Here is a 15456-nt window from a genome sequence, read left to right as displayed (position 1 = left end):
GTACTAAATATTTTTTGAGGTATCACTTTCTGTTTTTAAAGCAGAGAGATTCAAATTCAGAAAACTTTTTTAAAATTTTCGTTGACTTTTGGATTTTTTTTTATAAATAAAGGTAAAACACATTGACTCAAATTTACCATTAACATGAAGTACAATGTGTCACGAGAAAACAATCTCTGAATGGCTTGGATAAGTAAAAGCTTTCCAAAGTTATTACCACATAAAGGGACACATGTCAGATTTGCAAAATTAGGCCTGGTCAGGAAGGAGGCAAATGGCCCGGACTGGAAGTGGACGCAGCACTTGGACAAGCACCTCCACCTCTTCCTAGGCCAGAGTATGTAACTTTCCTTTGTCACCAGGTTCTATGTACAGATCAGTCCTATTCTAATGAATGGGACTGGGCTGCAGCATTATTATTGCCTTGGTGATAGCGCCTACAGATATTTGGATAACTTGTGTAGAATTCTTCACAGCTCTCCAAATATGCTAACCAAAATATACTTCAATGATGAGAAAGAACTGCCATAATAATTTTTTAACCTTACAAATATTCTGAGAGAACAGTTTGAATACGTAAGCATGTTCTGGAGTTCAAACCACACCTTGTGGCCTACAACACGGCTAGTTAAAAATATAAATATATCCCTAGATAAAGAAAACCACACATTGTGCTTCGTACCTCTCTGCACTGGAGTCAAAAAAATCATTCCGACCAGAAAACCATCAGTCAATTAATATAATTATAGGTTAACTGCCCAAAAAATGGTGCCGTGTGTGTATCTGATATAGGATCCTTATATTGTGTGCATCTCTGGGACAGGCAGTGATTTACCGTATTTTTCGCCCCATAAGACGCATTCCCCCCCCCCCAAAAGTGGGGGAAAAATTCCCCTGTATTTTATGAGGCGAATACTTATGAAGCGCTTCATTAGTACCAGAGGACCGGGAAGCGGTGAAGGCTCTGTACTTACCGCTTCCTGGTCCTCGGCTGTCGGCTGTGCTTGTCTGCGCACAGTGTGAGCGAGCACTGTGACCTCACGATGTGCGCGCTGGGTCACAGCACAGCAGACTGAAGAGGAGTAAGACCGAGCACGGGAGGTGAGGAGCGGCGGTGTTTAATTTTTATTTTATTTCATATGAGGTTGATGGATGCAGCTGGGGGCATATATGAGGCTACTGGGTGCATATATGAGGCTACTGGGGGCATATATGTGGCTACTGGGGGCATATATGTGGCTACTGTGGGCTCAAGGGAGACTACTTGGGGCATATATGAGGCTACTAGGGTCATATATGAAGCTACTGGGGGCTGATGAGAGACTACTGGGGGCATATATGAGACTACTGGGTTCATATATGAGGCTACTGGGAGCATATATAAGGCTGCTGGGGGCTGAAGAGAGGCTACTGGGGGCAGATATGAGGCATGGGGCTCTTATCTAAGGTCTGATTGGGGGTCATTTACATTGAGGTCTGATCTGAGGTCTTATTGGGGTCTTATTCACATTGGGGTCTGATTGGTGGATTGACCTGAGGTGTCATGAAAAATATTTTTTTCTTATTCTCCTCCTCTAAAACCTAGGTGCGTCTTATGAGCCAGTGCGTCTTATGGGGCGAAAAATATGGTAGATGCTTCTTGATGCTATGTGCAATCTGTAACCAACCTGATTTACACCAGGGCAGCCAGCATCACTTTACCGTAGGTATTCTTCTCATGGGCAAACTAAATATTTCATGACAGGACCTGCTGATTGATGTCTGGCGTTTAACTTTTATCATGTGGCTGGTGAGATGCCCCAATTTATCATCTCTTTTTGTCTATGCATAATTGCAGAAACCAAGGATGCTTACACATTTCGAACACCTCTTCTGTTCTGAGTCAGCTCATAGTCATATGTGTGTTATAACTAAGGACACGAGGCATCGTAAGTGTCCCTGACTTTGTGGTTTCCAGTGGACTTATGAAGCTGATTACTGGATGGATCAATGCATTGGTTTCTGAGAGGGTCAGAGAGGCGTGTGCGACGGGAGGTTTGGAGGACTGTATGTGACACATTATTAGCCTGTATTTTCAACCTAGAAAGATGAACATTAACGGTCACATCAGCTATAACTAAAAAAAATATTTTGTGTGTGCCCTTCAAGTTAGCTGCAATGTTTGCCTAATGTAAGGCAGTGGTGTCTTGAATGTTCCTGCTGTATGAAGATATTTAAAGATGAGTGAATCCCATTCACCGCCTCTGAACGTTTTATCTTGCTTTCTAAGTTCAGTACAAGCATATTCACCTTGAGAGTTATTATCAGTTTAGCTCGTAGCCAAATGTGTGTTTATGTATTTAAATAATCCATGTTCTATGATAATCTGCATGCAGATGTCTCTGTGGCGGGTGGTTTTGGTTTGCCTACCTACATATAAAGATGAGTAAATTGACTAAATTGTGTACATTGGCAGCGTTCCTCTCATTAGCTGGTAAATATCAAACCATTAGTTTTAATTTGCCTGTCCTTATCACACCTCCAAGGTACCATTCATTTCCTAATCTATGGAGGTCATTAAAATAGTTCTCAGGTTTTTCATGTACTATTTATTGCGTAGGCGCAGGGTTAAACAGAGACGTTTCCTGGCCTGTATTTTCTAATTGTCTGCTTAAGTAATGTCTTTTGATTGTTCTAACTTTTAACAATTAAATGTCAATGTTCGCTCTTTCCTGGAATGAAGCATTAATAGTTACTGGAAATAGTCTGCCCCTTGTCAGCTTATGTGGGCCAGATAATAGGATTGCGCTACCAATGGGTGAAACCAACATTTCTCCTACCCTTCCCCGCCAACCACATATTGATTTACAGCATCACTGACTCATTTACGAACAATACCCAGGCGTCTTTTTTCTTCCTCAGTTGCTTAGAAACAGAACAGGCTATTTAATCTCCCTGTTATTGGGCAAGAATTTTTAAGAATTGGAGATATAGAATGTACAAAAATGTTTTAATAGGGTTTTCTGTATTTATATTAAAGGGGTAATGCTTGCACACTATAGTAAAAAGTACTGGCCTATGCACGCTTCCACAGTCCTGGCCACCACAGAGGCAGGTGCTTTTTCCTATAGGGTGCAAGCACGGCCACCAATGCTGGATTGCAGGGTAGTCATAACCCTTGGATACGAGCAGTGTATAATGTGATGGAAAAATGAATCCAGCCAGCAAAGGAGGCAATATGGATACTAACAATACATTAGTAAGTGTCTTATTTAAACTTTCTCTACATGCTGAAGTGAGACAACCACTTTAACGTATGCACATGTAAAGCATTACATTTGCATATGTCACTCATTCCCTTCAATGTAAAAAAGTTACATCGGTATTCTGTCCCCAGAAAAAGTATGACAGAAGTATGTCTGAATGCCTTTATTTATTCAACCAAATACACTTAAGGCCCCCATACACATATGGGACTGACACTCTAATTTGTATGGGGACCTCCTAAATTTTCACCCAATCCTCCTCATTCTCCTGGGAGATAAGCTGAAGTGTCTGACAGCGGCTTTCTCCGCTCTCCACATAGAATACGCATACACATTCAGACCAGCCAAATGTGTAAATGTATGTAGGAGTGGTTAGGGAGTCAGGAGAGATAGGTGACGGCTGATCGGACGGTCGGCCAACAGCTATTGAATGTGTATGGCCAGCTTTAGTGTAGTGCAAAAATATGATGTGAACAGGCACTCATCCTAGTATGAACCCTGATTCATACATATGTAATAGTGCTGAGTGACGTGATCTTCAGATGCTACATCCGAAGTTGCTTTGTTCAAAACTTCAGATTAATACTGTACTGAGGTCCGTCTCGATACAATATTAAAATGTATGGGCGCCGATGACCCGAAGTTAGGTATTCCCGAAGTCGCGCAAGACTTTGGTGAATAACTTAAGTTGTTGATTTTTACAGTGGAAACCCACTTTAAAACTTGGAACCGAACTCGGCTTCTGTTCCAAGGTACTAGTCGGGACCGAAGCCGAATTTGGTTCAAAGTTTTAAAGTAGGTTTCCACTGTAAAAATCACCTACCGAAGTTATTCAATGAAGTCTCGCGTGTCTACGTCAATGAGTGACTTCGGCTCATCGGAGCCCATACATTGTAATAGTGTACAGAGACGGATCTCCGTACAATATTAATCCAAAGTTTTGAACGAAGCAACTTTAGGTGTAGCATCCGAAGCTCACTTTGCTCATCACTCATATATGGATATGAATAAATACCCCATGCTTCTAGATTACCATGTGGGATGAATGCACCAAGTAAAGAGGAAGCTGCAGTCTCTGCCCTTCTGGTCTGGCTGATAACATTACAGAACTACATATGTGATCATTATCTATACAACCCTGTAGCACCCCATTAAACTAGAGATTAAATAGCAAAGGTTCACTTCATATTCATTCATAATTTTCGGTTCAGTTATCTCACATTGATTATTCACAAATAATATATTCATGCAGCTTTTATTTGGAGACCATATGGTTAGTCAGTGTCTGCCTACAAGTGTCTTGTCCATGCAGCTGTGTAATAGCACAAAATTCTGTGAGTTATTTCAGTGTATTCAAGGAGCTGCTGTTGAACATGCAGCGACTTCATGCTGCAATCTAATTATCACATAGTAATATAAATCCATTTTTATATCTTCTGTGCTCTTGCCAGCTCTTGCCAACATATGATTGTCCCATTGATGAGTGATGGCATACATTGAGAACAATAGGATATATCCCCTTAAGTAATGCAGGATAATATGGAATTATTAGATTTCTCAGTTAAGGTGGTTGAAACTTTTTATATTTATGGAATATCGTTTTCCATGTTCTTGTGATCTTCAATGCATTAGATGACATCAGGAAAATGTTTGTGAATGTTCATACATGCAAACTAAGGGGTCAACATGATAACACAAAGAACAAACACCCCAAAACAGCTGTTTATGGATGGATATTTCCCATTGCCATTTTCTCTTGTCATGTCCTTATACAGCTGGTGTCTTTAAGGAGACTTAGCAGACTGCCTAAGCTGCATCCCAGGCATGGCACTCAGCCAGCCAGAATCCTACCTCATACTCACGAGGGGCAAACACCCTGAAACAGCTGTCTACGGATGGATTTTTGGGCTTGGCTATTTTCCCTTGTTGTGTCCCAAGGTTTGTTAAAAAGTTGGACTTTGACTTATAAAAATCCACTTCCATGAGGTGGCTCTAGCAATATGGTTCTCTTTCCTTGGCAGATACCTCCTTGCATATTATTTTCTCATGGAGCATTGGCAATACGTCTCCATGCATGGCCATAGACTAAAGATGGCCTTGCGGTTCACCCGGCGGTCGTTTCACGGCGAACTTTGCTCGTTCGCAATTCGCCGAACATGCGAACATATGGCGATGTTCTCATGTGCCATATTCTTTTGCATTGCGCTGAACTTTGACCCATGACACATCCATCAGGTGGGACAGGACAGCCAATTGAGACGTTTCAGCACCTGGACACACCCCCACCCAATAACAGAACCTAATCTGGCAGCCATTTTACATTCTGTGTTTTGCCAGTGTAGGGAGATGTTGCTTTATGGAGCAGGGACAGACTGTTAGGGACACCAAACGCTAGCTAATAGGGCCCCAAAAGTCTTTTTAAGGACTGGTATAGGTGTGCTATTGATAGGTGTATACTGAGGGGTGTGATATACTTATAATATACTTTCTAACATAGAAAGTATATTATAGTGCATTTGTATTGTGCAGCAGTTGGAATAACTAATTGCAACTGGTGTGATATACCTGTTGCCCCTAAAAAAACTGATTGAGGGGTTTGATATACCTGTTTCCACAAAATACTGCTTGAGGGGTGCGATATACCTGCTTCCACAAAATACTGATTAAGGGGTTTGATATGCCTGTTGCCCCCCAAAAAACTGATTGAGGGGTTTGATATACCTGTTTCCACAAAATACTGATGGAGGGATGCGATATACCTGCTTCCACCAAATATTGATTCAGGGGTTCTATATACCTGTTTCCACAAAATACTGATTGAGGGGTGCGATATACCTGCTTCTACAAAATACTGATTAAGTGGTTCTATATACCTGCTTCCACAAACTACTGATTGAGGGATGCGATATACCGACTTCCACCAAATACTGATTAAGGCCTGCGATATACCTGCTTCCACAAATACTGCTCTTCTCTAGGGACTTTGGCACAGGGTCATTTTGAAAATGACAGGCAGAGGAAGAGGCAGGCCGTTCCACAGGGGTGGTAGGGGTCGGGAAGGTGCACTAGTCTGGAGCCTAAGTGGAAAGTTGGAGAAGGTGCGTGCGATTACGTCAAAGGACGCACCAGAGTTGGTTGAGTGGCTCACTCAGCCTTCCGTTTCTGCACCCTTCTCATCCTCTGTATCTGCACCCTCCTCACTCTCTGCCTTTTGGACCCCCAAAGACACCACCAACACCATAGCCCCTCCACTCGAGTCAGAGGAATTATTTTCCCATCCATTCCCAGACCTTACCGATGCGCAGCCATTCTTAGCATCGGATGAGGAAGAGGAGGTAGCAACTGACGCCACCCAGCGATCTGACGACAGTACCCAGATCAGCCCAAGGAGGCACCTGGCCTCCCATTACCGAGCCCAGTGGGAGCAACGCCTTCAAAACCCACAAAGCCACACTCCTGGCGCTCCACGTTCTGCCTCTTCTCCTTTTCCTCTCTCCTCCCATTTGTCCTCCACTCCACCTTCCACCTTGCCGTCGTCGCATCCAAATGTTCGAGCATAAAAACTTGATGACACCGGATAACCCTCTTGCCCAAAGGCTAACCGCTGGCTTGTCGGAAACTGCTAGCCCGCCAACTACTGCCATATAAACTGGTGGACCCGGAGGCCTTTATAAAATTTGTGGCCATTGGCACACCGCAATGGAAGGTCCCTGGAAGGAAATATTTCTCCCAGAAGGGCATCCCAGAGCTATATGGCCACGTTCAGCTGAAATTAAATATATCTCTGGCACACAGTGTCAGTGCCAAGAGACATCTGACCACAGATACGTGGTCTAGCAACGGGCAGGGAAGGTACATAACTTTTACTGCCCAATGGGTGAACCTTCTGACAGCCGTCAAGCATGTAACTCGTGGCACCCGTGTGCATTTGGTGTTACCGCCACGGATTCCATGCAGGCTTCCCTCTTCTCCTTCTACTTCATCCTCCATCTCCTCTTTGGCTGACATCTCCTTTTCCACTGCTACGGCCTCTTCCGCTGCACCCCCCAAGTGAGACTTTACCATGCTGTGCTGCGGCTGTTGTGCCTGGAAGCCAAGAACCACACAGGTCCTGCACTGCTTTCAGCTCTGCGGTCACAGGCCGATTAGTGGCTAACCCCGCTCAATTTGAGGAGTTGGTAAAGTGGTTTGCGACAACGGTGCCAATCTGCTGAGTGCGCTGAAACAGGGCAAAATGAAATACTTGCCGTGCATGGCACATGTCCTGAACTTAGTCGTGCAGCGATTCGTTGCCAAATACCCCGGGGTCCAGTACGTTTTGCGGCAGGCCAGGAAAATCTCTGGCCATTTTACACGGCCATGGCTCGCCTTGCTGACATTCAGTGGCGACACCACCTGCACGTCAGATGTCTGATTTGTGACTGCCCGACACGCTGGAACTCCACCTTGTATTTGCTTGATAGGCTGCAACAGCAGCAACGTGCCGTTAACGACTACCTGTACAAACTCTGCAACAAGACAGGTTCTGGGGAGCTTGGTTTCTTTTCACCGCGCCAGTGGTTGCTCATGTGTAGGGATGAGCGAACCCGAACTGTATAGTTCGGGTTCGTTCCGAATTTTGGGGTGTCCGTGACACGGACCCGAACCCGAACATTTTCGTAAAAGTTCGGGTTCGGTGTTCGGCGCTTTCTTGGCGCTTTTTGAAAGGCTGCAAAGCAGCCAATCAACAAGCGTCATACTACTTGCCCCAAGAGGCCATCACAGCCTTGCCTACTATTGGCATGGCTGTGATTGGCCAGTGCAGCATGTGACCCAGCCTCTATATAAGCTTGGGTCACGTAGCGCTGCACGTCACTCTGCTGATTCAAGCATAGGGAGAGGTTGCAGCTGCGACGTTAGGGCGAGATTAGGCAGATTAACTCTTCCAAAAGACTTCATTCTGTGATCGATCTGCAGCTGTGGATCATTGAAGTGCTATTATTGACTTGCTCACTTTTTTGAGGCTGCCCAGAGCGTTTTTAGATCACTTTTTTTCTGGGGTGATCGGCGGCCATTTTGTGACTTGTGGTGCGCCAGCACGAGCTATCACCAAGTGTATTTAACCATCGATAGTGTGGTTATTTTGTGCTATATCCTACATCAGCTGCAGGCTGAGCCTGTATCACCGAAGTGCATTTAACCATCAACAGTCTGGTTATTTTTTGGCCATATACTACATCAGCTGCAGGCTGAGCCTGTTTCACCCAAGTGCATTTAACCATCAACAGTCTGATTATTTTTTGGCCATATACTACATCAGCTGCAGGCTGAGCCTGTGTCACCCAAGTGCATTTAACCATCAACAGTGTGGTTATTTTTTGGCCATATATTACATCAGGGGCAAGTTGAGCCTGTCACCCAGCGCCTAAAAAATAGACCTGACATTTCTATTCAACCAAATCTGCACAGTTTTAGCTGGTCAAGTTATTTGTAGTGACCGTAAAAGCAGACTTTTTGTTCTGGGTTGAAAAAGCATTCCCAAATTTGCCATTCTGAAAATAACTAGTTTGTGTTATTTGAGGCCTACTTGAAATCTATCCCAAAAAGAAAATCTTACATTGAAGTTATTGATAGTGTCATTCAGAAAAACCTAAGACACACGCTAGCTTGCTGATAGAAGTGTCATTCTGTGATTAAACCTATAACTGTCACACAGCGCAAAAAAAAACAGGTCTCACATCTCTATTCAACCAAATCTGCACAGTTTTAGCTGGTCAAGTTATTTGTAGTGACCATCAAAGCAGACTTTTTGTTCTGGGTTGAAAAAGCATTCCCAAATTTGCCATTCTGAAAATAACTAGTTTGTGGTATTTCAGGCCTACTTGAAATCTATCCCAAAAAGAAAATCTTACATTGAAGTTATTGATAGTGTCATTCAGAAAAACCTAAGACACACACTAGCGTGCTGATAGAAGTGTCATTCTGTGATTAAACCTATAACTGTCACACAGCGCAAAAAAAAACAGGTCTCACATCTCTATTCAACCAAATCTGCACAGTTTTAGCTGGTCAAGTTATTTGTAGTGACCGTCAAAGCAGACTTTTTGTTCTGGGTTGAAAAAGCATTCCAAAATTTGCCATTCTGAAAATAACTAGTTTGTGGTATTTGAGGCCTACTTGAAATCTATCCCAAAAAGAAAATCTTACATTGAAGTTATTGATAGTGTCATTCAGAAAAACCTAAGACACACGCTAGCGTGCTGATAGAAGTGTCATTCTGTGATTAAACCTATAACTGTCACACAGCGCAAAAAAAAACAGGTCTCACATCTCTATTCAACCAAATCTGCACAGTTTTAGCTGGTCAAGTTATTTGTAGTGACCGTCAAAGCAGACTTTTTGTTCTGGGTTGAAAAAGCATTCCCAAATTTGCCATTCTGAAAATAACTAGTTTGTGGTATTTCAGGCCTACTTGAAATCTATCCCAAAAAGAAAATCTTACATTGAAGTTATTGATAGTGTCATTCAGAAAAACCTAAGACACACGCTAGCGTGCTGATAGAAGTGTCATTCTGTGATTAAACCTATAACTGTCACACAGCGCAAAAAAAAACAGGTCTCACATCTCTATTCAACCAAATCTGCACAGTTTTAGCTGGTCAAGTTATTTGTAGTGACCGTCAAAGCAGACTTTTTGTTCTGGGTTGAAAAAGCATTCCCAAATTTGCCATTCTCAAAATAACTAGTTTCTGGTATTTGAGGCCTACTTGAAATCTATCCCAAAAAGGATATCTTACATTGAAGGTACTGATAGTGTCATTCAGAAAAACCTAAGACACACGCTACCGTGCAGATAGAAGTCTGATTCTGTGATTAAACCTTAACCTGTCACACAGTGCAAAAAAAAAACAGGTCTCACATTTCTATTCAATGGTCTGCCGGGTGTTCACTCCAAGGTCATGGAAGTCACGCCTGCGGCCACCCCATTCTCCGAGGGATATGTCCTGAAATCCAGCTGAAAGCTGCAGAACATCAGTCGGAGGTCTCTCCACTACTGGCGGGCCTCTCTGGCGCCCTCTTCCCACAAGCAAAGGCTCGGCTGGTGGCTGCTGGGGTCTTTCAATGCGTCTAGGTTCTTGAGCCTCTTGCTCCTGTCCAGGCTGTCCTTGGCTGGGCTGCCCCCTGGCACGTGCTCTTCCGCGGGCTCTGGCTCGTCCACTCATCTTCTATTCCTGAGAGGATATAAACCGCTAATAAGGTCAATCTGCCGCCTTGCAGCTCCGCCGTGGCACAATCACCTCAGAACTCGCACACTGGTGACTTTAGGTATCTTCACTGGTCACTTTGAGCAGAATGATGACATCCGAGTCACGGCACCAAATGTAACCCTCTTTTCCTTGCACCATCTGCGACACCTCCAGCTTTCACACTCACTCGGTCACCAGCTCCTCCAGGCATAAACTCTAAGTGGACTCTAAGGGACGACACTCAGGTCTTCTGTGGTTTAAAGCTTTATTGAGGTGTAGTGCACTTGGCTGGAGCCTGTAATACAACAGGGAAACACTGCCACTATGTGGTATACAGCCAGGTCACTAGCCCACCTATATCATAACAGGTAGTCATTATATTACATTCCCACATACATGTTACAGGATATAACAAAGCATACAGAAAAATGAACAAGAGAAAATCATTTACAAAGATATTGCAGCAGGGTGACCTGGAATACAGCATGTCTTGCAGCCATTTTAGGAAGAACACATGTCTCTTTAACTGTACATCATCTACTCAGCCTAGCATGTGCTGCAGGGTTTAAAGGCTGCTAAAAAACATACAGTCACCTCTTTACATTCTACAGAACTATTATGGGTATATATTATAACTTTTTACAATAGATAAATGAACTTTAGCTTTAGAGAACTTAGACAGAGATCCTACCTCCTTCACAGTAAATGTCTGCACTGAGGAGACCAAACCAAGTAGCAGAATACACAGGGGGCTTTCTGGAAGAGTCCACTGTAAAGACTCTGTCTGTTAAAACTTTCCTCAGTTATCTAATAGCACATTTGAAGAGGTTTATTTAGCATGTCCTGACTCTCTGCTAACAGCTTATGAATATATGGAACTATATTTAACAAGTGATCATTGCTGCAGCTCCTGTATATTGGTATGACCCTATTGCAAACCTGCAGACTGGATATTTGGTGAAACTTCATGTGGTTCATATCGACTGTACTACACCACTGACTTGGTGCCTGGGCCTAAATGTGTGACAGTGGCCTGTTCCAGTGGTGGGTGACGTGAAGCCTGATTCTCTGCTATGACATGAAGACAGATTCTGCGCTGACATAAGGCCAGATTCTCTGTTACGGGACCTCTCTCCTCTGCCTGGGCCTAAATGTGTGACAGTGGCCTGTTCCAGCGGTGGGTGACGTGAAGCCTGATTCTCTGCTATGACATGAAGACAGATTCTGCGCTGACATAAGGCCAGATTCTCTGTTACGGGACCTCTCTCCTCTGCCTGGGCCTAAATTTATGACAGTGGCCTGTTCCAGTGGTGGGTGACGTGAAGCCTGATTCTCTGCTATGACATGAAGACAGATTCTGCGCTGACATAAGGCCAGATTCTCTGTTACGGGACCTCTCTCCTCTGCCTGGGCCTAAATGTGTGACAGTGGCCTGTTCCAGTGGTGGGTGACGTGATGCCTGATTCTCTGCTATGACATGAAGATAGATTCTGCGCTGACATAAGGCCAGATTCTCTGTTACGGGACCTCTCTCCTCTGCCTGGGTGCCTGGGCCTAAATGTGTGACAGTGGCCTGTTCCAGTGGTGGGTGACGTGATGCCTGATTCTCTGCTATGACATGAAGACAGATTCTGTGCTGACATAAGGCCAGATTCTCTGTTACGGGACCGCTCTCCTCTGTCTGGGTGCCGGGGCCTAAATGTGTGACAGTGGCCTGTTCCAGTGGTGGGTGACGTGAAGCCTGATTCTCTGCTATGACATGAAGACAGTTTCTGCGCTGACATAAGGCCAGATTCTCTGTTACGGGACCGCTCTCCTCTGTCTGGGTGCCGGGGCCTAAATGTGTGACAGTGGCCTGTTCCAGTGGTGGGTGACGTGAAGCCTGATTCTCTGCTATGACATGAAGACAGATTCTGCGCTGACATAAGGCCAGATTCTCTGTTACGGGACCTCTCTCCTCTGCCTGGGTGCCTGGGCCTAAATGTGTGACAGTGGCCTGTTCCAGTGGTGGGTGACGTGAAGCCTGATTCTCTGCTATGACATGAATACAGATTCTGTGCTGACATAAGGCCAGATTCTCTGTTACGGGACCTCTCTCCTCTGCCTGGGTGCCTGGGCCTAAATGTGTGACAGTGGCCTGTTCCAGTGGTGGGTGACGTGAAGCCTGATTCTCTGCTATGACATGAAGACAGATTCTGCGCTGACATAAGGCCAGATTCTCTGTTACGGGACCGCTCTCCTCTGTCTGGGTGCCGGGGCCTAAATGTGTGACAGTGGCCTGTTCCAGTGGTGGGTGACGTGAAGCCTGATTCTCTGCTATGACATGAAGACTGATTCTGCGCTGACATGAAGCCAGATTCTCTGCTATGGCATGAAGAGACTGATTCTCTGCTGACATGAAGCCAGATTCTTTGCTATGGCATGAAGAGACTGATTCTCTGCTGACGTGAAGCCAGATTCTCTGCTATGGTACCTCTGTCCAATTGATATTGGTTCATTTTTATTTTTTTAATTTTTATTTTAATTCATTTCCCTATCCACATTTGTTTGCAGGGGATTTACCTACATGTTGCTGCCTTTTGCAGCCCTCTAGCTCTTTCCTGGGCTGTTTTACAGCCTTTTTAGTGCCCAAAAGTTCGGGTCCCCATTGACTTCAATGGGGTTCGGGTTCGGGACGAAGTTCGGATCGGGTTCGGATCCCGAACCCGAACATTTCCGGGAAGTTCGGCCGAACTTCTCGAACCCGAACATCCAGGTGTTCGCTCAACTCTACTCATGTGCGACGTATGCAGACTTCTGCTGCCATTTGATGAGATCACCAAACTGGTCAATCGCAGCCAGGGCACCATCAGTGACATCGTACCTTACACCTTCTTTCATTGCGTCGTGTCATTGAGCAAGCTGTCGAAGAGCAGGAGCTGGAAGATGAGGAAGTCACAATGCTTAATGAATTCCCGGGGGGGCTACTTCATCTGAGACAAGTCAGCAGGAGTCTGAAGAGGTGAATGCCTAATGTTTTGGGGCCTGTACTCCACTGGCCTGCAGTAAAATGGTTTTCCACTGACCGCCTAATGTACCTCCAGCCACATAATCACTTATTCTTTTCTGTCAGGTGAATGTCTAATTTTTGGAGCCTGTACTGACCTACAGTAAAAGTGTTATCCACTGACCGTCTAATATACCTCCAGCCTCATAATCACTTGTTCTTTTCTGTACGGTGAATGCCTAATGTTTGGGGCCTGTACTCCACTTAATATAAAAACTCATATTTCTTCTGAAATCCCTGCTGATTTTAGCTTTTCAAACATGTTTTCTACTTTTTCCTTTAATTGATACTTTATTCTTGTAAGTGGTAAGAATAATTTGATTCCATGAATTTGAATATTTGTTCATTTTTCACTTCTGTACTGTGTTAGCATAATTGTATTAAAATCCGTCCATGGAAAGGATTGTATTCTTAGCCAGTAGAAACTGCAAGCTCCGTATTCTGTTCTGCTTAGTAATTCAGTTGCATTGCCCTAGAAGAGAAAATGCCAATGATTCAAGTGAAATGAAATCCCATATATATTACTAATGTGTCAGCAACTAAGAACATGTCCTTTTAGAGGTAAAGGAGGCTGAGTGATGTAGCAACACTTGCTTCAAGGAGACCAGGACACCATTAGCAGGTTATTTAAATGCTGATCACATCACACCATCAAAGGGCAGAGGAGTGTCAACAATTTTCCTGAAGTTAGCAATGAGGTAAAAATAAGCTGTTATTTTGCAGGTTTTGCACCACATATTATCACAGTTGAGTTATTGTAGTAACTTGTGTCTTACCGATACAGTCAGAATCATATTTGCACATCTAGTTCCCCATGACCTGCATGTAATTGCACCCTATATCAGCATTTTGTTGGAGAAAAGTATTGTTTACTGAATAAATTCGAAAATCTCCAACATCCGAATAAAACGTCGTCTTTATTTCGTTACCGGTTAAAAGTACATATATGGGACTTCAGCACCCTCCACCGCAGGTTAACATGATTCAAACGCAATGTTCTTAATCATAACCTTCTGACGTGTGTAACACCTGGGTAGAAGTAACCCATGTCCACCAATAGGAAAAGGGGAGAGACGGGGGAAGGGGACAACAGTGGACGGAGGAACAGTCAACCCCAGGTTACACACCTCACAATCTACTTACTACCACCAACATGGCATTTAACCCTTTACATTCAGTGCATATAACTAGTGCCAATTTCTACACAATAACTTTCCCACATTCATAAGATGATATTATCACAAATAGGAAGGAAAATGTATAGACTGGCATCATTAAAAACATAGTATAAAAAAACAAGACCATATCTTGAGTATAATCATATGTAGCAACTCCAGGAAAACCGAATTGCATAGCTTACTGGACGCTGGTCTGTACAGAGACCAATAAATGCTGTCCTCCTGACAAGTACTGCAATGTTGAATGACTACGTTTTTAATCCGTGTATATGTAGATCTTATAAAACAGATGACCCTTGCTGACAATACACCTCCTCCTATTAATATGTGTAAAACAGAGACATTTGTACTAGGCATTTTATATGTGAAAAGCTATTGGTATAGGTACATCAATTCTCTTTTCAGATTGAGTCCCAAAGGAAAGCGGGTACCCAATCTGAATATCCAAAAAGCTTCCCGTAATAATATATTTTTCTTTAAAATGCCGCCCCTAGGAGGGAGTGACACTTTCTTGATCGCGTATGCCCGAAAGCTATCCACATTTCTGTTATGTCTATTAATAAAAAGTATCTGTAGAGCGCCACCTGCTGTTCTTTTCCTTATTTCTATGTCCGGCTCACAGAGATGGCCGCACATGCTCAGTTTAACCCTTCAACTGCCTCCTGAGTTGTGATAGGAAGAGAATGGACACACCCCCTGAGCTGCAGCAGAAAAGACACTCCCCTTGAGCTGTCAGCTTGATATAAATCTAGCAGAGCAAC

The 15456-nt window shown here is 43.9% G+C and overlaps 1 protein-coding gene across 3 annotated transcripts in view; it reads left to right on the top strand.

Annotated features, from left to right (window-relative positions):
* LOC121001695 (cadherin-6-like) overlaps positions 1-15456 on the top strand; it is a 393550-nt gene that overhangs the window by 166744 nt on the left and 211350 nt on the right. Inside the window, exon 1 of one of the 3 annotated variants that reach the window (XM_040432872.1) lies at positions 1590-1702. The exons of the other annotated variants lie outside the window; for them this stretch is intronic. Coding sequence (XP_040288806.1) covers positions 1595-1702 — 108 coding nt within the window. The 5' untranslated portion in view covers positions 1590-1594. Of the gene's footprint in view, positions 1-1589; positions 1703-15456 lie in introns of those variants that run through there. 3 annotated transcript variants of the gene reach the window in all.

This window comes from Bufo bufo, chromosome 5 (genome assembly GCF_905171765.1).
Source record: "Bufo bufo chromosome 5, aBufBuf1.1, whole genome shotgun sequence".
Lineage (NCBI taxonomy): Eukaryota > Metazoa > Chordata > Amphibia > Anura > Bufonidae > Bufo > Bufo bufo.
This window is presented reverse-complemented; position numbering and strand designations above follow the sequence as displayed.